At 32.2% G+C, this 24797-nt stretch overlaps 1 protein-coding gene and 1 long non-coding RNA gene across 5 annotated transcripts; one reads left to right on the top strand and one right to left on the bottom strand.

The window, feature by feature from the left end:
* Window positions 1-1331: 1331 nt before the first annotated feature.
* Window positions 1332-22600, bottom strand: LOC114738305 (uncharacterized). The gene is made up of 3 exons (XR_003739521.1): window positions 22526-22600; window positions 3955-3957; window positions 1332-1344 (listed from the first exon to the last, which is right to left on the bottom strand). It is a non-coding gene; the product is annotated as an uncharacterized LOC114738305 (long non-coding RNA).
* LOC114738304 (programmed cell death protein 2-like) lies at window positions 17249-23782 on the top strand. 4 transcript variants are annotated; one of them, XM_028926344.1, is made up of 11 exons: window positions 17249-17288; window positions 19850-20147; window positions 20306-20389; window positions 20633-20763; window positions 20893-20990; window positions 21720-21808; window positions 21873-21987; window positions 22279-22436; window positions 22528-22598; window positions 23032-23146; window positions 23436-23782. In XM_028926344.1, the coding sequence occupies exons 2-11, from the start codon at window positions 19911-19913 to the stop codon at window positions 23595-23597; spliced, it is 1260 nt and encodes a 419-aa protein (XP_028782177.1). In that variant the 5' UTR covers window positions 17249-17288; window positions 19850-19910; the 3' UTR covers window positions 23598-23782. The 4 variants fall into 4 exon arrangements, with proteins under 4 accessions (XP_028782177.1, XP_028782179.1, XP_028782178.1 ...); XM_028926346.1 differs by having other exon boundaries at window positions 17272-17288; window positions 19860-20147; XM_028926345.1 differs by lacking the exon at window positions 17249-17288 and adding an exon at window positions 18333-18509.
* Window positions 23783-24797: the final 1015 nt, after the last annotated feature.

Consider the following 24797-nt stretch of genomic DNA (forward strand, 5'->3'; position numbering starts at 1 on the left):
ATCTCGGTTGATGGCATTTGCGTGTGCTTGATTTATGTAGACCTCTTTACAGAGGGTACAAGAGAATATCTGCATAAAGCAAGTATTGGTTACTTGCCATGATTATATATATAACTGTATAATTAACTTCACTAAAAAAATAAGCTACTATATAAGATACAAGATAATGCAGGCATTCTTGCTCTTCATAACTGCCCACCTTCTTCTCTTACAATCTTCTTTTCCTTAGAGTTGCTCACCTTTGCTATGTATCATGAAAGGAAGGGTGAGATTTCAAAGAAGCTCCATAGTAGTAATTTCCATCAAATTATGTAAAGCTTGTAAAACAAGCCAAAGTGAAACATAACCTAGCAAGCTAATGTGGCGAAGAATTTATGCGCAATGACAAATAATTGGCAGATACTGCCCCATGTCTATCAACTACACGTGATCACAGCTAAATAATCTATACAAGGAATTTAGGATTACATGTTCTCGTGCTTTAAACAGCAATATGGCACAAACAGACATTCAGCAATCATACACAAGTTTAAGATAGGAAAGTACTACTACCTGAGACTCCTACTTCGAAATTAAACCTTACTTTCTTCCCTTCTTTTAGCTTCCTTAGTGGGTTTTCGTAGATATCAAAACCTGTTATGTTAGTAAGGGTAAGTTAATGCTTGATCCAATATAATTCATAAGTAAATAAATTTCTTAAATCCCATTTTTCTTTAATTTTCACCTTTACTTGATAATTAGTCACCCTGAATAATTTTTGTTATTCGAACTATTTTTTTTGGAAGGTTATCTCCCTTATTTTAACCTATATAGTTACTTTTCTTAGTAACAGGTCATTTTGGTCAAAAATATTATTTTTACATATTACATTAACTTGTAACTTATTTTAGTTTGGAAAAATGCTCATTCATATTTCATAACTACTTGATTATTATTAATCTCTTTAACTCCATACAGCCTTTCAATTAAATGTGGATTTAATTTTCCAGATTGAAGGATAACACTTAATAACTTTCTAATCCATTACCTAACTCTACGAGGAATTCTTAGGTACTCTCAGAGTACCACTTAACTCATGCTCTGACCAATATAATTGCGCCAATTATTCAAAATATAATCTGACGTGAAATCATTTTAATTAAAATATTATCATAAATGTTTTCTAAAAAAGCGGGCATCTTTAACAGCACATTCTTCTCTCTCTTCTATCATCGTTCAATCCTGTCTCCCTCTGCCTCACCATCGACACCGTCCCTCGATTCAAGTTACCTTTTTTTTTCTTCTTCTTCTTCTTACCCCATTTCGTCTTGCATCACTCCCATATCACTCCCTGCTCTCAAAAATCTGGATACTCATTCTCAAAACACTGGTAATAGCATTTCTCGTGATGGCCCATTCTCGTCAGCTTTGTCTAAATAAAAATGAGACAAAGTTCAGACCACGAATGACGGGATGCTAAAAACGATGGTGAGATCGACAAGTCAGGGGCTATTGCTATACCAGATCCATCACAAGGAATGCAAAAAGATGATGATGGCATCTTGGAACAAAATCAGAAATTAAAAAGTTTCTTGATTTTTATTTATTTCCGTTATAGTTTTTTTAGGTAATGTATGTCTTTTTCAGTTCTTGAAAATGGAGAAGGAAGGAGTGGAAGCGAAATTATTCAATTAAAATAGGGAGAGAGATGGGTGGGGCGGGTGAAAAAATCATATTAATGATTGGAGAGGGAGATGAGCAGATGGCTGGGGTGCGAATATGAAGAAGAAACTTTACACCAACGGGGAAGCAGGAGGGAGACGGGACTGAACAATGATGGAAGAGAGAGAAGGTTGCGCTAGTGAAAAACTGAAAATGCCCGCTTTTTCAGAAAACACTTATGACGATATTTTAATTAAAATGATTCCACGTCGGATTATATTTCGAACAATTGGCCCAATTATATTGGTCAGAATAGGTTTCAGATTTACTTCCATTAACACTCAACCTCCCAAATGCATGTATTCTCCCATAGCCTCATAATCCTCTTATACAGACTTTAATCTATGCCAGCATATCCTCTGTTCATTTAAAATTTCTATTCATCGGTTGGTAACCTCAAACAATCTCAACAATAAATTTTAAATCAATTCCTCTATCTTTCATAATCTGGAAATTATTCCTAACTTCAAGATATCACTTCAAGCCTATCCATTAAAACTTAGTGTAGTCGATCTTCAATCTAAAATCTTCAACTATAATTTATATTACCTCCGGTCTTAATTATAAGAGCCAGTTGACTAATTTGAGGAAATTAAGAAAAGAAATTAAGTTAGTTATTTGTAATAAATAGGTGTTGTTTTTTCTAAAATATTCTTACTAATCAAGTATGTTGGTTAAAACTATAATTATTAGAAGGACTATTTTGAAAAAAATTGAGTAAATATAAAAAACAAAATAGATTGGGGTCTTATATTTAAGACCAACATAACAGTCAAACGGGATCTTATATTAAGGATCGGAGGTAGTATAACAAAATCACTATTTATTCCATGTGCAGACCTCAAACAATAAAGCATTTATAGCTTCAGGATTAACATTCCAACAATCCAATCATCCACCATCATCACATGCGTAAAATCCACAGAGATGTATATTCCTTTTACAGAATTTTCTTTCAGATTTGGACAGCATAATGCCATTATTCAATAGCGTCAAATTTTATAACCTTACCATCAACAACTTTACCTACAATGATATCTAATTTACATTATCTATATGCTAATATGATTATTAATAATCAGCAACTTCTAGGGCTTAATCTTTAACAATTCAATCAGTTCTCTTTCTATTCACCTCGTCCAAACTTCAAGATTGAAGCAAACTCTTGCCTCATTTCTTAACATCAATCTTCATTAAATCTGCAAATTTTCCAGATTCCCTCTTAGCTTTCAAACCAGCTTTTATTATATTCAGACATGGCTAAGATAGTTGGGGAAATATTTGACATGGGTAAGTATTAAACAAGACAGTTGAATAGTCTTACAACCACTAAAATCTGAGTTCCTCACGTCACATTATCTCTCTCACACACACACACGTTTTTATCCACACTTGTTACTAAATTATTTTTAATGTTTAAGTTGTGTTTCACTATCTTTCACGAAACCTAACGCCATAACCCAATGAAACAGCAACCTTCAAGCTCCACAACTTCAGTTTAACCATCCTCTTCCAGTTCCTGAGTCATAAAATATTCATTTAACGTCCGGGTAAAACCCAACAAATTAATTACAATCAGTTTCTAATTCTAACTTCAATATTTTGTGTCACAATCAACTATCCATGTATTTGTGTGTGTTTCAATTTAATTCCCCATACCACACACACCCAAGCTTCGGTCATATACACACCCCCCCCCAATTTATGCTCTTCATTTTCTCATCAAACAACCCACATCATCTCTTTGAACCATTACCCCTGTTTCGGACACTAAGAACCAGAGAAGAAGAGCAACAAAATTATCTTCATAGATCAGTCACGAGTTACACAAAATTGAAGGAGAAAGTGACATGCAAACCCCTGTACGATCTATTTGGACTTCAATCTACCTCCTTCAATTCGGCAAACTTTACCCAGTTAAATTCCATAGAGTTAGGCGCCATAAAGCAGAACAGGGGCTGGAAGATTAAGTTTTCGAATCATCAAAAACATAACCCAACAGCACATGCAACACTACCATTCACTTGTTTGAGCTTCTAACTACATCCTCCCTCCAATATTTCATTCGATTCATAGCTTTCTTTGATAACCCAGATTTTTAATATGTCATCATTTCCTTCAAGGCACAGAAAACGAAAGAAATAAAGGTAGGAGTGTTAATCGGTCTTACCTCAGTCAGAAAACACTATCGCGTGTAAACTTCCCCCCTCCGATCACCACTTCGCCGGCGACGCGCTTCTCTCTTCCTCCTACGTCCTCTCTCGGTCTCTTTCTGATTTCCCCATTATTTACAGATGAAGAATGAGAAGGGAGAGGGCGTGTTATCAGATTATAAGGGTGGGGAAAATGAAAGGACCATTTTGCCCTTTAATCATTTCTCATTTCCAATTTCATCGTTTCACTAAATTTCTGAGATCATGGAATAAATCCAGAAACTTTTCCACAATGGTTTGTGTGAACTTTTTTTGCTTTCTCCATCAGTTTCTTTCACCCATAAAATAATTTCTCTAAAACTTGACATTAAAAGTTAACTCCTAACTTTTTTTTTGAATTTTTCAATAAAATAGCCCTTGATTCCAGAAATTAATCCTTAATTCATTTTAAAGATTTTATGCCTTAAGTAGCTTCTTTACTTTATAAAATAATTATCCTAAAATTTTCGGCTCAAATATAAACCTCTGACTATTTTGCCTTAAACAAAGTTAACTTTAAAATTATTTAAGTCATTTTTGGAGAAATAACTTATCCAAAATATGTCTAAACCATGAAAATAAATATTCCATAATTTTTTTCAATTTTATTTGACCATTAAGTAATTTTAATGAATTTTTTTCTTTTCTATTCATCCTGAATCAGAAAATTCAGGGTGTTACACCATCAACTTGTCAATTGAGGACAGAGACCATAACGTAATTTCTCCCATGGTATCTCTTATCTATTTTGAGATTTCCAAGGTTCTAAGATTAATAAATTGTGTTACTTAAAATCTGTGTAATTTTTTCACAAATTTTTTTGGCACCTTTACCTGACCTTGACTTTTTATATAATTCTGATTTGCGCATAATCGTGCTTAAGAACTATGAGAAATTCACTTTATACACCTACCACACCAAGCTCTATTAATTTTCTGACTCTCCTTGTTTCGTATTTGAATTGTAGGACGTTGCTAGGCGCATTTTCTGCAGTAGTAACGTCACTGCATTTTGGCTGCAAAGTGCTCATGTGTGGACTGTTATGTTTTATGAAAAGAAGTTACAAAGGAATATATAGTACAGATTCTATATTTTATGAAAAGATTCTTCCTTTGTACGGTATTTGACAATTATATGCGACACCGGTTAATGTATGATCATTTGTACAAGGCAATACAAGTTTGTATATTAGTCCTTCCTTAAGGGAATATATAGTTACAGGAAATGGTTGATTTGCCACATAATCGTCCATCCTTCGCAGATATCAGTTTCTTGTGGCATCACAACAGAGGCATGGAAACTGACTTTTGAGGATTAAAAAGCTGCTTCAGAGAATCTTCATTTATGTTTTTAGGGTTAATACAAATTTTAGTCCCTGAAATTTAAGCTTATTTTGATATTGGCTCCTGAAATTTTGAACTTATGATTTTGATTTTTAAAATTTTGTTCGTTTCAAACCGGTAATCCTTGGTAACTTCATGCTGTTAATTTTGTCTGAGATGGCACTAACACCGTGGACTTGATGATGTGGAAAGACAAGCTGGCACATATATGGCATGATGATGTGGACATATTGTTAAAGAAAGGGACAAAAAAAAAAGGCAATAAGTCAAATAAAACACGCGCAAACAATAAAAGAAAAGAGACGAAGAAAAATAGAAATTGACGATTGAAGAACGAATAGGGAAAGGGGAAAGGGTTAGATCAAAAGGACTGACATTACCAGCAAAGAGTGACGTGGTCGTCACCGGAGCAGTGGGTTTACCGGTGGTTGTCACGCGAAGAACCTTTGCCTAGCAATTTCATCAACTTCTCAGTTCTGTGATTATTTTGCTTTGACAGATTATTTTACCTCTGGTTGCCCGGTTCTGAGTTTAAATATTTTGCTTTGGCAGGTTATGTATTCCGGACTGTTTTGAAATCCAGGTCATGCACACTGCTTTTGGTACATCAAATCATCATCGTCATCATCGATATTAATTAGCAGAAATCCTCAAGGAGATCTATTTAATACTGAGATATTTCCAAAATGTTGCAGAGGAGCATCTATCTTTTGATGAATTTTATGGGCATAGGTTTCTGATATAAGTCATGGGGTATTAACAGCAATCCAAGAATTGAAAGGAGTTGTGAGAAGAAGAGTAAGTGGGGATTCAAAGCAGCATGTTGCTTGGTAATGCTATAGATAATCCGGTCAATTTGTTTTTGAATGTTGACCAAAACATGCAAGAGCAAGGGAGGTCGGAACTTGCAATTGATAGGCCACAAATGATTTTAAACGGCTTTGCATTCAACCGGTCCTCTTCTTGCCTTCATCGGCCCTGCTCCCCCACTGAACCTTCGACCGTGTTCCTTCTTTTATGCCTTAATAAAAATCCAGATTATTTGGTGCGTGCGACTTATATGCGTTTTACCTCAGCTCGCCTTTGTTTATTTTTTTCCTCTGGTTATCCAGGTCAGCGTTCCCTGACTCATGCCACATGATCAGCTCACTCTTCTATGTTAGGCACTTAGGCGTCATATCATCATGTTAACAGAATTAGTGCCATGTCAAAATAGGCCCAAATTTAAGAGACTAAAATTTATACTATACCATATTTTTAATATAATGCTTTGAACAACTTCTGCGTCTCAACCTACTTTAGAAGTGAAGTAAACTTAAGGGCTTATTTGACATCACTGTGGAGCGATTCAAGAGGTGTTTGGATTCGCTAAAAACATTTTTTTTATTAAAAAAAAAAGTGATTTCATGTAAGTTGAGACAAAGTTTTTCTCATATACTTATCTCAAACTCCGTAAAATCACTTCTAAGAAGCAATTAGAGTGTGTTTGGATTAGCGATGAGAACAGTGGCTTTTATTTCCTCTAACTTTTACAAACGTAAGTTAGGATAAAACCCAGTTAGTATGATATGATTTATGTTTAAATTGATTTTTATAAAAAAAATCAGTTTGACAAATTAAAACTTGTTTGGATGAGTTAAAAAAATAAGAAGAAGCAAGTTTAGATGTAAAATAACTAAAAAAAAACACAAACTTTATTATATATATAAATAGTGTATATAATTTGATAGATTTAACAGAAATATTAAAATCAAAAGTATAAAAATAAAAAGAGTTAATGTATTATAAGAAAAAAAATATAAATACTAGAAAAACACTTAATTGGATATATTTAATGTAACTTAAAGTATTTAGTAGTACATCTAGTATCCTAAAATATTTTTTTAGGTACATCTAGCATATTAAGTTATATTTAAGTCAATCCAACATCCTAAATTATTTTTTGCCGCATCCAATACTTTAAATTGCTAAAAGTAAAATTACACTAAAAATATTTAGGGTCCTAGATACACCACTAAATACTTTAAGGTGCTAAATATACTTAAAAAAATATTTCACAGTATTGGATATATTTTAACCCTTTAAATAAATATGCAAAGTATATCCTACTTTATCTTTTTATCATTGCTTGTTTTTCTCTCACCATGTTATGTTAGGGTGAGAATAGTACTTTTATTTCATCTAACTTTTACAAGTGTATGTTAGAATAAAAGTCAGTTAGTATGATGTGGTTTATGTTTGGATTAACTTTTACGAAAAGATCAGTTTGACAAGTTAAAACTTATTTGGATAAATAAAGAAAAAGTAAATTTAGATGTAAAATGACTAAAAAGGATGCAAACTTTATTATACATATAGATAATGTATGTAATTTGATAGATTTAACAAAAATATTAAAATCAAAAGTATAAAAATAAAAAGAGTTAATGTGTTATAAAGAAAAAAAATTATAAATGCTAGAAAAACACTTAATTAGGTATATTTAATGTAACTTAAAATATTTAGTAGTACATCTAACATCTTAAAATATTGTTTTAAGTACATCCAGCATCCTAACTTTTATTTAAGTGCATCCAACATTCTAAAATATTTTTTTTAGGTGCATTCAACATCCTAAATTATTTTTTAGTTCATCCAATACCTTAAATTGCTAAAAGTAAAATTACACTAAAAATGTCTAGGGTCCTAGATACACTACTAAACACATTAAGGTGTCAAATATCACACCCTGTTAATTTTAACTCTGAAAATAAGAAATATAAAATAGATCATAGGGCAAGCAGGGTAGCCAACAGATAGTCGGTACAGCTTTTGAATTGAAATCAGACCGGAGATAGAACTGTCATTTTCAAAATGTCCGGTTAATACTGAACAGAGTGGGAATGTGTACCCGAAATTCTAGAAATTTTTCAAAAATCATGAAAAATAGAATAAACATTATAGAAGAGTATTTGAGGCTTGAAAGATAAAACTAAGGTAAAAATAATTTATTTTATATTTTTTTGTATTTTTTGGAATTTTAGATAATTAAGGAAAAATTGATCAAATCGAATTATTTAAAATATATAGGGGCCTCAATCATTCATGAAAAAACTAAAAAAATTATTTGAGAGGTTATTATAAATTTTAAAATTATTCCCAACCTCTAAAGGTGCATAAGTTAGCTTTAACTTATTTAAAGTTTGAATTATACTGGTAGATGGCCTATTTTGGTGGGAAAAGTTTAATTGAAGGAGTTACAGGGTAAAATAAAATCTGAAAAAATTAGAAAATCCTCTTCTCATCAAAAGAAAGTTATTGGCGCAAGAAAATGAATTTTTGGAGATAGTGAATTTAACAGGATCCGAGAAAAATTTAACTGATACTGTAAAATTATACAGTGCAATAGCTATAAGCTTGGTGGGGCCAAATTTTCCCTTATTCCTCTAACCTATGTGATGCCATTTGAGGAGGGTGAGGACCTAGATGAAATAATACAATTTGTTAAATGATAGAATTGAAAAATTAGAATTATAAATAAATTATATAGATTTTAGCACATGGGAGGTTATGCGTCCCATGAGGTGGCACCTTCATTCAATTTGAAGGACACCTAAAGGGCATGTGGTGTGCCTGAAGAGGAAGAAGAGAAGAGATGGAGCCAAGTGTCCTATGAGTTACCGCATAAAAAAGACTTAAGGTAGTTTTATAAATATCATCTCCTCTCCTCATAAGCCACTCTTTTTGGCCAATTTGAGACCTTGAAGGGCAAAAGGGTTTCAGCCAAAAGGAGAAGAGGAGGAGGAGAGAAAGAACAAAGTGAACTGAAGTAATTTCAAACCACTAATCAGGGTAAAAGCATGATTACTCTATCTAGTGTTTGATTTCCTATGGATTGATGGTTTTAAACTTGGTTTTGGTGGGGTTTAATAGTTGGGATCCTAAAGGTTGATGTTGCATGAAATGAGCTATTGATGATTTATGATTGATATTAAGTTGTTATATGAATTAAATGATAGGAAATAATGGTTTGGTGATGATTAAACCTTGTTGTTTGAAAGATATCAAGTTGTGCACTTGGGAGGCATTGTTCGGCCAAGAGGAGAATGTTGTCCTAGGGTTTTATTTTTGTTATTTTGATGCTTCCAATGGATCTAAGAGGTGATTTGGTATAGAGATATGTGAAGAACATATGTTTAGAAGCATTGAAATTGAAAATAAAATTTTTGAAACCCTATAGGACCATTCAGCCAAACTGAATTAGAAAGGAAGGAGTTGGATTTTGATGAATCTAAATTTAAAAATAGATTTTAAATGAAAAATTACATAGGAAAAGCCTATAGGAATAATGTAAAGAATGATGATGCCAAAACCCTAAATTCAAGGTTAAAAGGGTAAGTTTTAGAATGGATTGTGTAATGAGATAGTATTATTGATTTGGACTGCATTTATTCTTGCTATTTGGTAGGCAATATTGTTGAGCAAGTGGAAGCTCAAAAATCAAGAAGGCAGCTATGTAATTCAAAGACACAAGAGGTAGCTTAGAACTTACAATTTTATATTATCTTGCTTAGTTGTTACCTTGTATAATTCCTCGATCATGTGCCATGTTATGGTTGAATTTGTTTCATAACAATGTGTTTGACTTGTTGCATTGTATGTCTTGACAAAATGCACTAGTGTGTTGATTTTTGAAATGGTTTAATATCATCTAGCATGGCATGAAAGTTAATGGATGCTTTGTGAACTTACATGTAACTTACCTTATTTAATTAACATTATAATTGTAATTCTTTGCTACTGAGATTTCTATACAATCTCACTCTTCTCTATGTGCAAAGCAACACTGAAAGGGGCTACAAGTGGCTATGGGAAAGGCAAGGAGGTGATTACATCTTGAGGAATATTTTGATGACTCTGTAATGAACTCTATGTTATTTGTTGTAATAATTATGAGATGATATATGGTTGACTATTTGAGACTTGTAACTTATGTAGATATGCTTATTACATGTTGTGGAATTATGGTTCAAACATGCTTGAGTTATTAAAATTGAATTAGGGGAAGCTAAACACAAAGGGTAAAAGTTGACCAAAATGGAGTTAGAGTTTAACCACATGAGACTTTGAGAAAATGAAAGAATTAAGTCATGAAATTTGGCAAATCAATATATTTCATTTTTAGCTTTAAAATGAGTGGTAATTTATAAAATTTGGAGTTTTATACAAAAAGTTATGTCTTTTCAAAATCAAACATAAATTTTGAAAAATAGAAAAATTTACCAAATGTACCATACATTTTTTATGGAAGAATTGAACACACAGGAGCTTATATAATAATCTAGAAGTATTTTTAAAAAAAAAATCTCATTGAAAGCTTCACGTAGGGCTTGAAACCATATTGTTTTGATTTTTCTAAAATTAGTTATGATTTTTTAAAGTTGAGCCAAAACTAAGATTACAATGAATAGGTAAAAATTCAAAAATTTCAATTTAAGGGCTAAATAAAAAGTCCTAATTACTTCCACTTGACATAAAATTAGATAATAAATTAAGGTGTTATGCCAAATATTCTTAAAAAATACTTTAGGGTGTTGGATATATCTTTACCCTTTAAATAAATATGCAAAATATATCCTATTATGTCCTTTTATCACTGCTTGTTTTTCTCTCTCCACGTTTTGTGATGGTGAAAATAGTGACTTTTATTTCATCTAACTTTTACAAACGTAAATTGGGATAAAAGTTAGTTAGTATGATGTGGTTTATATTTGAATTGACTTTTATGAAAAGATCAATTTGACAAGGTTAAACTTGTTTGGATGAGTAAAGAGAAAGCAAGTTTAGATGTAAAATAACTAAAAAGGACACAAACTTTATTATGCATATAAATAATGTATATAATTTGATAGATTTAACGGAAATATTAAAATCAAAAGTATAAAAATAAAAAGAGTTAATGTGTTATAAGAAAAAAATTATAAATACTAGAAAAACATTTAATTAGGCATATTTAATGTAACTTAAAGTATTTAGCAGTCTATTTAACATCTTAAAATATTGTTTTAAGTACATTTAGCATCCTAAGTTATATGTAAATGCATCCAACATCCTAAAATATTTTTTTAAGTGCATTTAACATCCTAAATTATTTTTTGGTGCATCCAATATCTTAAATTGCTAAAAGTAAAATTACACTAAAAATATTTAGGGTCCTAGATACACCACTAAATACTTAAAGATACCAAATATATTTAAAAAAAATACTTTGAGGTGTTGGATATATTTTAAGTTTTTAAATAAATATACAAAGTATATCCTATTTCGTCCTTTTACCACTGCTTCCTTTTCCGTCTCCTCGTTATGAATGAACTTTTTTTTTTCATAATGCACCAAAATTTAGCTTCAGACGCAATGTTCGATGAGGCTCAAAAGTTCACATATACATATTAGCTTATTGCCCAAAACGCCACAATTCCCATTTTCCCAGGCCTGGTTAGAGTCCTCATCGGAGATCCAAACATGCCGTCGAACTGACTTGTTCGTGTTTAAAAAGCCAGTGTAGACTCTATTCATTCTTGAAATAGTGTTTTGCATAAGTGTCTTTTAGCCCCCAGCTAACTTTAAAATTGAATTAAGTTTTTATTCCTTTTGCTTCATGTTGATCTCTGGCATGCATAACTTATGATTCATGAAGCTTGCGACATGAAAAGCAACCAATAGTTATGGCCCATTTGAATTAACGGTAAAAAAAATTAACTTATTTTCAATTTGATTTTTAAAAAAAGTTAGATTGAGAAATACTAACTTATATTTAGATTGACTTTTGAAAATAAGTCAATTTATAAAAGTGGAATTGTTTGGATTATTATTGAAAGAGTAATTTTAGTTTTAAAATGATTAAAATGGATGTAAATTTTATTAAATAATATATATTTTATCCTCTCGCTTGTGCTATACTCTCGTTATATTTCTCCATATATATATATTTTTATTCTTTATCTCATTTATTATAAGAAAATATTTGAAATTAAAAATATATTTATAAACTATTTAATACTTTTAATTAATTTTTACTAATTTTTTGTTATTTACAGATTAGTTCTTTAAAACTTATAATAAAAATCACAGAGAGCAGTAAATTTTTTGCTATCCGCAAAGTAGTAAATTCTACATATTCTCAAGAGATGCAATTACCCCAAGATAAAATTAGTTTGCATAATGTACAATTTGACCTCTCTCAGTATGTGTAAGTTGGCTTTCATAATGTGTAAGTTGACTCCCCGAATATACAATTACATTCCCTAATATGTAATATGAATAAATATGCAATTACCTTTCTTAAGATGCAATAAGCATTCATAATGTGTAAATGGTCTCCTTGAATATATAATTACCTTTCTGAAGATGCATTATGAACCAATATGTAATTATTTTTTTTAGAGATTGAATTAGCTTTCATAATGCGTAAGTAGTCTTCCTAAATATATAATTACGTTTTATAAAAATAATTTGGTCTTTCTCCCATCACCCTTATTAACACTGAAGGATCTCACCCATTTCCGATGATGTTAGATTCCATTCTATGAGTAAATTTTCAATTCAGAATTTATGGCCAATTTTCCCAACAAAATTAATTATGAGATTTAATTCCAATTATGATAAGAAATGGTCAAAATTCCATAACCCGCAATCCATCAAAATCAAGCCCAAGCCCGAAGAAACGGAGGAAGGGCGTCGCGGAGACGCTGACCACCCGCAAGTGAGGGAGGCAATCATTGGATGCATTTGGCCCAAAATTGAAGAGAAAAAGGTCAGGTTTCCAGGAGGCGGAACTTGTCTCTAAATTAACTTAATTTTATTAACGTCCAATAATAACTCACAGAATTACTGCTGTTTAACGTAATTTGATTCCACAAGATATATCTTCTTTGATGAGAAGTTTTTCAGAAATTAATTAAGAAGAATTACAATAAAATCTCAAGAAAAAACATAATTATTAAAAAGTCTCATTAACAATTTAGCAATTTGTAATGACAAGTTTTAAAATTGGGAGTGATAACTTCTAACTTGTTAATGAGAATTTTTTGTAGTTATATTCTTTATATTTTTTCTTAGCACCTCATTATAATTCTCTCAATTACATAGTGTATTTCCCTCCCTCTTATATTCTCTTTAAGGGTGAGCAAAACCGAATTGTAACCGAAAACTGAACCAAACTGAATTCAATTTTAGCTTTTCGGTTCAGTTATTTCAGTTTTTGGTTACATATTCAGTTTTTATTTGTTAACAATTTGGTTTTGGTGTTCGGTTCAATTAGTTAAAAAAAAATTCGGTTATAACTAAAAAAATATGTTATATATTTATATTTAATAAATATTATTATATAAATATATATGTGGGTATATGTGAACTCTTTAAATATATTTATATTTAATAAATATAATTAGAATAAATATTATTATAATAAATCACATTGAATGATGAAATATTTATTAATTAATGATTGTAATTGTGTTTTATTATTATTTTTAATTTAAAATCACTTTTCATACTTATATATTTTGGTTAATTGGTTAATTGATCCAAAATATTTTGGTTAATTTGGTTTCAGTTAGTTTGGTTAATCGGTGTTTAAAATTCGTTCTATTCGATTATTTGGTTAATTTGGTTATAACTAAAAAACCGAATGCTTATCTTTATCTCTCCTGTCTGATTATTTGTGCTTTTTATAATGTGATATTAACTTATTATTAAAAAAAATTCATAAAACACTCCTTCCACCTCATTCTTATCATCATTTTCAACATCCAACTAGCACAAACAAGAGAGACAGAAAGAGAAAGGGAATTGGGAAGAAGAAGGAAGGTCAAGCTTGTACAAGTTACACTGGGTAATTTTCAAAGTCTAATCCACTATCTATACTTAATTTTCTCACCTTGATCTTGTTTTAACATTTGAGGAAAATGAAAGAATTATTAGATCAATTGAAACCAATGAGTTCGCCTTGATAGACATGGGAGGGGAAAACAACGGAACGGGTTTAATGTTAAAAATTTAAGCAGATTAAATTTAAACTTTAAGATCTCATCGGCTTATACATAATTAACTTAAAATTCAAGGGGCTTTATATCAAACCTAAACTTTTTAATTAATATAAGATGTTATGTCATTCTCATTAATCTGATATGACATTGTTGGTTTTCGACAAAAGTGATAGTAAAGAGTAAAATATAAAATCAGGGGGGAAATTTAAATTTAAATTTTAAAATATCATGAAATTATATGTAATTGACTTAAAAAAATAAAGAAATGACACTTTTACATGGAGTTAATTCATTGATTTTATAAGTAAGACATATTTATAGTTTTTAATGTAATTTTCATGACCCTTGTTATTATTGAACTTGGTTATTGAGTCCAAAAAAAAAGAACTTGGTTATGGGCTTTATTGGATATTGGAAACTTAAAACCCTAGGGTATGGTATTACACGAAATTGGTTATAACTTAATTTTTATGGCATAAATATGTAAGTAACACAATTTTAAATTTATATTGATAAGAAAAAATTGGGATGATTCTGTGTAATTTAACTTTCCCAGTATACAACTTAAACTTTTTTGGTGTACAATTCTTTTTTTCTTTTGTATGTAATCATTTTCTCTTGTGTCACATCTTCTGTCCCCTTCCTCTTCACATGAGTCATAATCTTCATGCTCATTGTCAACAAGGACCTCAATCATCGTCGTGATCGTCATCATCAAGGGATGAGATTTTTTGGACACCCTTGACTTTGAGCTTGTCTGTAGGATCTCCAAATGGCATTGAAATCCATATCCCTCCCAAGCAGCAATTAATTGCCTAGTGCGCCGCGTATTCCGGTTAATTGATGCTGCGCGAAAGTAGAAACCTCAAACTAAATGGTTTGAACCACAACAAAAACACATATAGGCAGAACTAGAGGTGTTCAAGATGCCTGACAGCTCAGGGCACCCATTTGAGCTTGAAAAAAATTTGCCTAGGCCCCCCATAAAAAAATCTGCCTTAAAAAACAAAGAACTTTTGGGCTGGACATATCACGGGCTGTCCATTTGACCCTGTCTGTAATATATAAATATAATATATATATATATAGTAGGAAAAAAAATACAAAAATGACACTTAAATTTGAAAATTTCCAAATGGTCACTTGAATTTGTAAAATCCCAATTTAGACAAAAGTAACTAATTTGGGATTTGTAAATTTACTGAAATGACCATATTCCCCTTTATTTTATTTATTGTTTTTAAAAAACTAAATACCCTTACTAGTCGGTCGGTCGTCGAAGCTCTGGTGTCGGTGGCACCTGTCAGAGCTCAGATGGTCTCCATCACCGGAGCTCACCTGAGCTCGACAGTTGGCTGACAATTGGTCACCAGAGCTCAGATAGTTGGCAACTATTTTTTTGAAAATTTTTACAACTTCAGTAACACAGTTAACAAGTTTGTAACGCTATTAACAAGTTTAGTATAACAGTTAACAACAGTTTTTCCAGAAAATTCAAAAAGTAGTATTTTTACAACTTCAATAATGCCGTTAACAAGTTCCGCAACTCTACTAAAAGGTTCAGTATAGGGGTGAGTATTCGGTTTTTCGGTTCGGTTATCGGTAATAACCGAACTAACCGAATAACCGAATAGAGTAAATTTTAAAAACCGAACTGAAACCGATTAACCGAACTAACCGAAACCGAATTAACCGAAAATTTCGGTTCGGTTAACCGATTAACCGAAATATATAAATATGAAAAATGATTTTAAATTAAAAATAATAATAAAACACAATTACAACTATTAATTAATAAATATTTCATGATTCAATGTGATTTATTATAATAATATTTGTTATAACCATATTTATTGAATATAAATATATTAAAAAAGTTCACATATACCCACATATATATTTATTATAATAATATTTATTAAATATAAATATATGATATATTTATTTCGATTATTCGGTTATAACCGAAATTTTTTCCTACTAACCGAACTGAACACCGAAACCGAATTATTTAAAAAATAAAAACCGAATATATAACCGAAAACCGAAATGACCGAACCGAAAAACCGAAATTGAATTCGGTTCGATTCGGTTTTCGGTTACGGTTCGGTTTTGCTCACCCCTAGTTCAGTATAACATTTAACATGTTTTCTAGGAAATTCAAAAAGTAACATTTTTACAACTTTAGTAACGCAGTTAACAGTCATATAACGATATTAACAACTCTTATAGAGTTACAGAACTTGTTAACGGCATTACTGAAGTTGTAAAAATACTACTTTTTGAATTTTCTAAAAAACCTGTTGTTAGCTGTTATACTGAACTTTGGCATTACAAAACTTGTTAATCATGTTGCTGAAATTGTTAAAATTTTCAACAAAAAAAAAAGTTACCGGCCGTCGGAGCTCTTACAATCGATTGTTTGCTGGCCATCAAAATTTTGATGATAGAAGCCACCTGAGCTCCTGTGACCACCGCCGACACTGGAGTTCCAGCGACTAGTCAGCCAGTGGGTGTATTTTGTTGTTTAAAAACAATAAAAAAATAAAGAGCAATATAGTCATTTCAGTAAATTTACAAATTTCAAATTAGTTACTCGTGTCTAAATTAGGATTTTACAAATTCAAGTGATCATTTTGGGATTTTAAAACTTAAGTGTCATTTTTGTGTTTTCCCCCCATATATTAATACATTATAAAATTATATTATATTTTAACTAATATTTTTCCCATTTGCCCTAGCCCGTTTGACCCTCTTGTTCTTTCGTTCGCCGCTGACTCCGAGTTTCCACTCCCCTGCGGTAGCAGCGGCTCGCTCCTCTCTTCCCATCTCTCATTTCGGTTCAAGCTTTCGATTGCTCACTCCGTCCCTCGTACGTGATCTATCTCGTTTCAGGTGGGGAACGCGTCAACGCAAGTGCACACTAAATCTCGTCTATCTCGTCCGTCTCTCCTCCTTAATTCTTTCAGCCTCACCGCGCCGCTCGTTTCAGGTGCTTTCTCTGTCTCTCGTCGATTTTATCTCAGGTTTGTCTTTCTTTCTATTTTGCTGTTGTTTAATAAGTTTGGTTGCTGATAGTTAATTATATGGATGACAGTAATAAATTAGTTTTGAAGCTTGAGGTAAAAATTGGAAGGTAGTGGATAGAAATCGTGGGGGTGAGCATAAAATTCTTGTTTTGAGTCAAAGTCAGGAACTTTTCTTGCGAATAAGTTGAATAAGGCTTGTGAATTCCCGCTGATACTATAGGCCTCCGTCGTAACTGATGCTATATTTTTCTACTTTGAGTCTAAGTTAGGAACTTTGATGTCTAATTGTTTGTATTAAGATTGTTGTTTGCTGGAACTACTACCTTCATTGTAACTGATGGTTCATTAAGACATTAACTGATTGATATGTCTTTTATATATTACTACCTCCGTCCTTAACTATTAGAGCTAGTTGACTAATTTGAGGAGATAAAAAAAAGAAGTTAAGTTAGTTATTTATAACAAATAGGTATTGTTTTTCCTAAAATATTCTTATTAATCAAGTGTATTGGCTAAAACTACCATTGTTAGAAGGATTACTTTGGGAAAAAATACGAAAATATGAGAGACAAAGTGGGTTGGGGTCTTATATTTAGAACCAAAATAAAAGTCAAACAAGGTCTTATATTAAGGACCGGAAGTAGTATATAGGAAGTTTGAGTTCATGTTGTTTAGCGTGTGTGTGTGAAAGTCAGCTTTAAGGATATCTAGCTTTAAAAAAGAAGGGGCGGAGGGAGAAGTCATTTTCAAAATTGAATATGTTGGCGAAGACAGACAATGAATGAAGTAAACAAAGTAACTATAAAATTCTGCTTTGACCCTTTTTGGCTTATGAATAGATGAAATCAACCCTAGCTGCTGATTTGTTGTGTCTTCTTTTTCAATTTCTTTTTTGTCTTTGGCAGATTTTTTTATGAATCAATTGTATCAACTGGTTTGCTATGAATTGTGCTCTGTATCTGTATTTTTGTATCAAATACCGATGTAATTGTCTTCTTTTTTGTTGGCTTATTTCTCAAGTTGTTAAATTTAACAACCAAAAGTAGTTTTGTGTATTGATATATCTTTAAAACATGGTCCCTTGAATTATATAATGTTTGCAGCAGCTTAAAACATGGTCCCTTGAATTGTATAATGTTTGTAGCAGCTTAAATGGATGAATGGATGATCAACCTTCTATTACATTCCCATCCCCATCAGTTGATGGAATATCTCAAGGTTTTTTTTTTTTTTCCTTTTTGTATTTTTTTCAGATGTTTCATCTTTTTGTCAACTTGTGGACTATGGAGATTGATGCAAAGTTGCAAACCATTTGAATTTCAAAGCTTTAATTACAATTTTGAGAGTTGCCTTGATTTTAATTGAATAATTGATTATGGATGTTATTTAATTCTTGTAGTATGGATACTTGTTAAGATTTATTTTAGAATATTTGAATGTGCGGAAATATAAAATTATGAAATGTATTTTTCAGGCATAAATGAAAATGTTTTCATATATGATTTAGGTAGGGTGACACCAATGGGTGGGGAAGCCTGTCTTGCCCAACCTGCCTATGCCTAGGCCAAAATGGTTAGGGCATTCACGCGAAGGGCTGGGCAGCTAATGAAAATGGGAATGATGGGGTAATTAACTGTACTTTTCGCTATAATTCAAAAGGCAGAGGGAGATGTGACGGTATTTGATGAAATGGGGCATTTAGCTGTAACTTTTGCTGAAAATGAAAAAATTATCAGATTGAAAGTTCATCAGAGGGTGAATGAGTTTCTGCTCTTTTTATTTTAAAAATATAGATGTCAGAGTGAAAGTTCATCATGGCCTAAATGATTTCTAAAAAATGCAGCATATTGGGAAATAGTTTTCATAGTGTAGCATTTGGGTAATTATTTTTACTGTCTACAATTGTGCAAATTGTCTTTTCTATGCAACTCAACTTCTCTTACGTGTCTGGTTTAAAAAAAAAAAAAAATTCCTTATGTGCAATTTATCTTTTTTTGTATAACCTATCATTCGAGGAACTATTTGTCAATTAATTTTCTAAACCAATTTTTTTTAACTTAGTTATTATTAAATCCATCTTTTTATCATTTCGAGAGAAAGCTTAGCAACCCTAAGTGAGTGATCCCCTGCTGCTCTCCGGCTCCAACATTCATTGTCTCACTGCCCAGCCCTTCTCTTGTCTCTCGCTGTCGTCACAGGGCTCACACTCTTACACTCTCTTGTATTCGAGGTTTTGTGCAGTTTTTTGTGTGTGTCCATTATCTTTTATTCCTGTTGCTATCCTCGCCTCTGTTTCTTCGTCTCATGTGATGATTATCTAGTGTCCTTATATTCTATGATTAAGTCAGAGAAAGAAGTATTCTTTCCAGAAGGAAGTGACTGAATTGAATTTAAACCAACCTCCCTCATTGCTGTTGTGTCAATTTTGCTGGTATTATGATATATTTGCTGCTCAGTTGTTTGTGTGTGTTTTCTTTTTTTTTTTAGTTGCTGGATCACTTCTGCATATATATGTTTTTGTTGTGGTTCAAACCATTTAGTTTGAGGTTTCTACTTAGTCTTGCGCAGAATCAAGTAACTGGAATACGTGGCACACTAGACAGTTAATTGCTGTTTGGGATGAATATGGATTTCAATGCCATTGGAGATCCTACAGACAAGCTCAAGGGTGTCCGAATCTCATCCCTTGATGATGACGACGATGAAGAGGCCCTTGTTGACAATGAGCATGAAGATTATGACTCTAACGATGAGGAGGAGGAGCAAGACCCTATTACTTTAGGTTTCGTTGAGAAACCTAAAAATAAATGGTCTCTTCAACGGCAATATTTTCCCAGCAAAGCTGGAGGTGCCCCGGTAATTGCATAATTTAGTCAAATTCTCTTATGCGACTGTATGTATATTGTGGTATAAGAAGAAGCTATTCAAGCCTTGCATATTTTGAAAAACAAATAAAAGTTTTTGCTGGCGAAACACTAATTCATGATTTGACGGTTTTATCTGTTTATAAATAGGCCTGGCTTGACCCAGTGAATATACCACCAGGAAGGTCATGTATGTGTGACATATGTGGAGAGCCTTTACAATTTCTTCTTCAGGTAGGATTCTTTTCGAAATTGTAGTTTTATGAAGCTTTTGTCTTTCTCATAAGTTTATGCCTTTCTTGAGCAATTTTCCTCTGTATTGTTTATTTGGTCACCAATATTTATTTCCAAGTGTGATGAAATGTATCCTTAGTCTTCGAATTATCTGTAAATTGTTCTTACATCTTCCTTAATATGTGTCTATTTGTCTGAGTTTTGCTAGTGGATGATAGTTTTCTTTAATCTTTGAACTACAAGGTTTATGCGCCAACTGAAAAGGAAAGTACATTTCACCGGATGTTATTTGTTTTCATGTGTTCTTCAATGAAATGTCTTCTTCGGGATCAGCATGAGCAATGGAAACGCCATCCAGATAAGCCATCTAGAAGGTACTGCTAAACTATTCTTAATCTCTTTTCTTTGAGTTCTTTGGTCAATTTTTGTTATATAAGGGACAAATTCTCCTTTTTACTTCGTTTTCCTGTTGATTAGTTCTAATTATGCTATGCACTCTGAAGTGTGAAGGTTTTCCGTTGCCAGTTACCTCGTGATAATCCATTTTACTCTAGTGAACGTCCGAAAAATGATGGGAGTGACAAACCCGTTGGCATTGGAGGTCAGTTTTACTCAGCTTCTTCCCCCCCCCCCTCCTGTTAAGGAAAAAATCTATTTCTTTTTGCTAGACTACCCTCAAAACATTCTCACGAAAATTTTATTTTGAGAATTCATGCGAGTTTTAACTTCTTTTTTCTACACACATGGAAGCAAAATTGGCTACCTTTTAAAACAGAAGAAAGTGATTTTTTGCATTTATGAATGTTTTGGGGGATTGAGAATAAATTCATAACTATGAAGAGTTACCGTGTTACCCTTGGAATTGATAATTTGTTATGGCAGGGTGATTGAATGCTCCTTTGGGGCTGTACTTGTTGGGTTTCTTAGTTTATGTTGAACTATAAACGGTATTTTCCCCAACTGCATGCTGATGGGGCAAGTCATTGAAAGAATCCAGCGGGAATTTAAATGACTTTATGATTCACATGCCAATTGCCATTTTTCTTTCTGCTTAATGTTACATCTCAACCTCAATGAAGTCAAAATTATTAGACTGAATGAGTTGCTCATTACTTTGCTGTCTTTGGTGCTGCAACTTCTGCCTGCAATTTTTAAACTAAATATATAATGACAATCTGTATTAGCAACATTCATCTATATATTTATGAGTGGATTAACTCCTACTAATGCCTCTAGAAGTGATTGGAATAAATGAACGAACAACATGTTGAGCAGCTTCTTTTTGCTTTAAGACAATGTTTTGATTATTTTTCGCACTTTGAACTTTTAGCTGCTCTATGCGATTGGTGTGTTACATGGAAAGGAGATAAACTCTGCAGTAGCTGTAGACAAGTGCGGTATTGCTCTGAGAAGCACCAGGTAATTTTGCTCTACTTTTAGTTCTCTGTTTATAAATTTGATTACTGAAAAATTCAACTTTCAGGTCAGCCATTGGCGCTCTGGTCATAAAATTGCTTGCCCGCAGATGAAAATTTCTGCTCAAACAGCTACATCTGGACCAAACAATTGCAGAACCATTTCAGTGGAGTCTAAGAAAGGTTGGTGGTCTAGAGCTTGTGAGACTATTACTGGGCATAAATGATTGTTAAGAATGAAAACTGTGGTGACATCTTTGAAAACTCATGGTATGAAGAAACTAATTATAAAGATGATCACCGTAAGGTATAAAATTGTTATAAACTATTAAAGAAAAGCAAGTTGTACAATGTTCATCGAAAAAAGGAAAAAAAGTTGTACAAGCATGCATTATAGAGAGCTATTGTGAAAAGGCATTCTTGTGATATTTACATTGTTGCAAGTTCAACTCAGAATCGTTCTTTACAATGCAGATGCTAGCAACACTCTTTGGCCCGAATTTGAGATCATTATTGAAGACGAAAGTGATAACAATAACCCTGACATTTCTGAGAGCAATGCTTTAACTAGTTCTTTGATATCAAAGAACAGAACTGATGACACAATGAATTCCATATTGGAGAACTTTCAGGTATTGCCTCAAATTCACCTGTCATTGATGGTATAGTTTATATGCAGCTATGTTGTTTGCTAAGGTTTTTTTGTTTTTGGCCTGTAAACAGGGTGATGATGACAAAAAGAGTTGGGTCTGCTTCCAGGAGCGTATTAGTTCAGCCCCTGAACAAATATTGAGGTGATTATTGCTTGACTGGTTGAAATTCTGTTGGATAATTGTGCTTCCAGCACCACAGAAATGTTTGGCAAACAGGTTATACTGTGTCTTGGTGTGACCGATAAGCCTGAAAGTGAGATATTTTTTACCTGACTGGTCTATCCTAGCTTGTATGATACTTATATTGTGAACCGAGTGATGGTTTTGACTATGCTGCAATACACTATCTGACCATTATTCACATGAATGTTCGGCTCACTGTGTTAGAAACTTGGATTGCCCAATTTAAAATGTCTCCACCTGTCAATACCGTATGTAGTGGCAATAAAAGATGTGATGACAAACATGGATGTGTTTTACCCATCTTAGAAAAATTTGGCGAGGCTTGCCCCTTTTCATTGTAATACCCTTTTTTATTGCATTTTTAATAGCTTATTTATTCTGGCGACAACAGGTATTATCGAAATACTAATGCAAGACCCATATGGCCTGTTTCAAGTGGTCGACCGTCTAAAGCTGATATCCCTAAATGCAATTACTGTGGTGGTTCAATGTGTTGTGAGTTTCAGGTAAGGTTTTTGAGGATTCATTGATAGAAACTCAATGAATATAGTCCTTAGGTCCTTATTTGACTGACTTAGACAGATCAAGAGAGTTAAATAAATTAGTTAATTATAACAAATATGATTTAATCTTCCTTAAAATATCCTGGACTTATATTATAGTATATATCAAGTAAATTAGTCTGGAGAAAAATGATAAATATAAAAAAAAACGAAGTAGATTGAGGACTGGAAGACTACTAATTTGTCATTCTTGTTACGGAAGTTACTGATTTAAAAATGTCGTTGGTGCCAGATTCTGCCACAGCTACTCTATTACTTAGGTGTCGACAATGAAGTGGACTCTATAGATTGGGCATCAATTGTGGTGTACACATGTGAAGCATCTTGTGACTCAGATGTGGCTTACAAAGAAGAATATACTTGGGTTCAACTTTACCAACCTTCCACCACCTGACATCACTGTTGAAATATCTATTTTTCCATTTTTTTTAATAGAGGAAGTATGAGATAGAAATATAGTAACGTAGCATCAAAAGAAAATTTTGTATTATAATAGGATATTGATTTTGTTATTGAGAATATTCAATTTTGGTTCATATTTATTCCGATAATCACTGCTCATGATAACATTGGTTTGAAGTTGTCTACAGCTTATATCTATTTTGAATCCCATTTGGTTTACTGTAAAGGTGGGTTAATCATGTGAGGATAATTATGCTTAAAATAGCAGCTTTAGATTAGGTGTGCTCGGTTAGAAAGGGAATTTTTTAAAGGATAATTTTTGTCAGCTAGTCTTGTAATTAGAATGCAGTTGGCTAAAATATATTATTTCCAGTTGTTAATATGAGATTCAGTAGATTAAGATAGTTAATAAATTACAAATTTATATTTATTTACCATTTTTTTCTGCTTATCATTTTTTATAAATTTACATGTAATTTAATAATACATATAAGTATAATAAAAAGATCATGTAATAATGTAATATATATTATAATTAAGTAATTTAGTTATTTTTTTAATTTTTTCAAATTAGTTATTTAGATCTTATATTAAGGGTTGAATGAAGTATTGGTTGATCGTATGATAGTATTTACAGAGTGAAAGCATGGATATAAAAAGAATCAAAGAAAGCTAGGTTTTGTATGCTAAAGCAATGGATATGTTAAAATGTTTATACTATATTAATTATACACTTGTAATTTCTTTTTTTTTTTGGGCATCGAATTATATACAGGGAGTTTATTTCATACTTTATGTGGATATAATTTTTCAGCCACCTTCTACATAGGGAAAATGACATATAAAGAAGTTTGAAAATATGAAATGCCAATTTGTGAAGCTAAGAAAATGTAATGACAGAGAGGGAAGTACTTTCCAAATTGGAATTTTGAAAGTTAGTAAAATGTCAAAAATACCCTTTGTTTTTTTTTAAAAAAAACTCAGCCCCTCACCAGTGGTCAGCAGTTGGCAGCTGCCGCCGGCCACCGGTGTGGTGGCTGTCGGTGGAGTTTGTTTATAACAGTTTTTTTTATTTTTCATTCATGGGAGAATATTGCAAGAAATGGTGGGGGTGGGATTTGACCCACAACCTTTGGCCATTTGGGCCAACAAAAAGATAAATGACCATTACGCTATCAAAAACTTCTTAACT

Source organism: Neltuma alba, unplaced genomic scaffold (assembly GCF_004799145.2).
Source record: "Neltuma alba isolate B1F8T4 unplaced genomic scaffold, ASM479914v2 tig00013571_pilon, whole genome shotgun sequence".
Taxonomy (NCBI): domain Eukaryota; kingdom Viridiplantae; phylum Streptophyta; class Magnoliopsida; order Fabales; family Fabaceae; genus Neltuma; species Neltuma alba.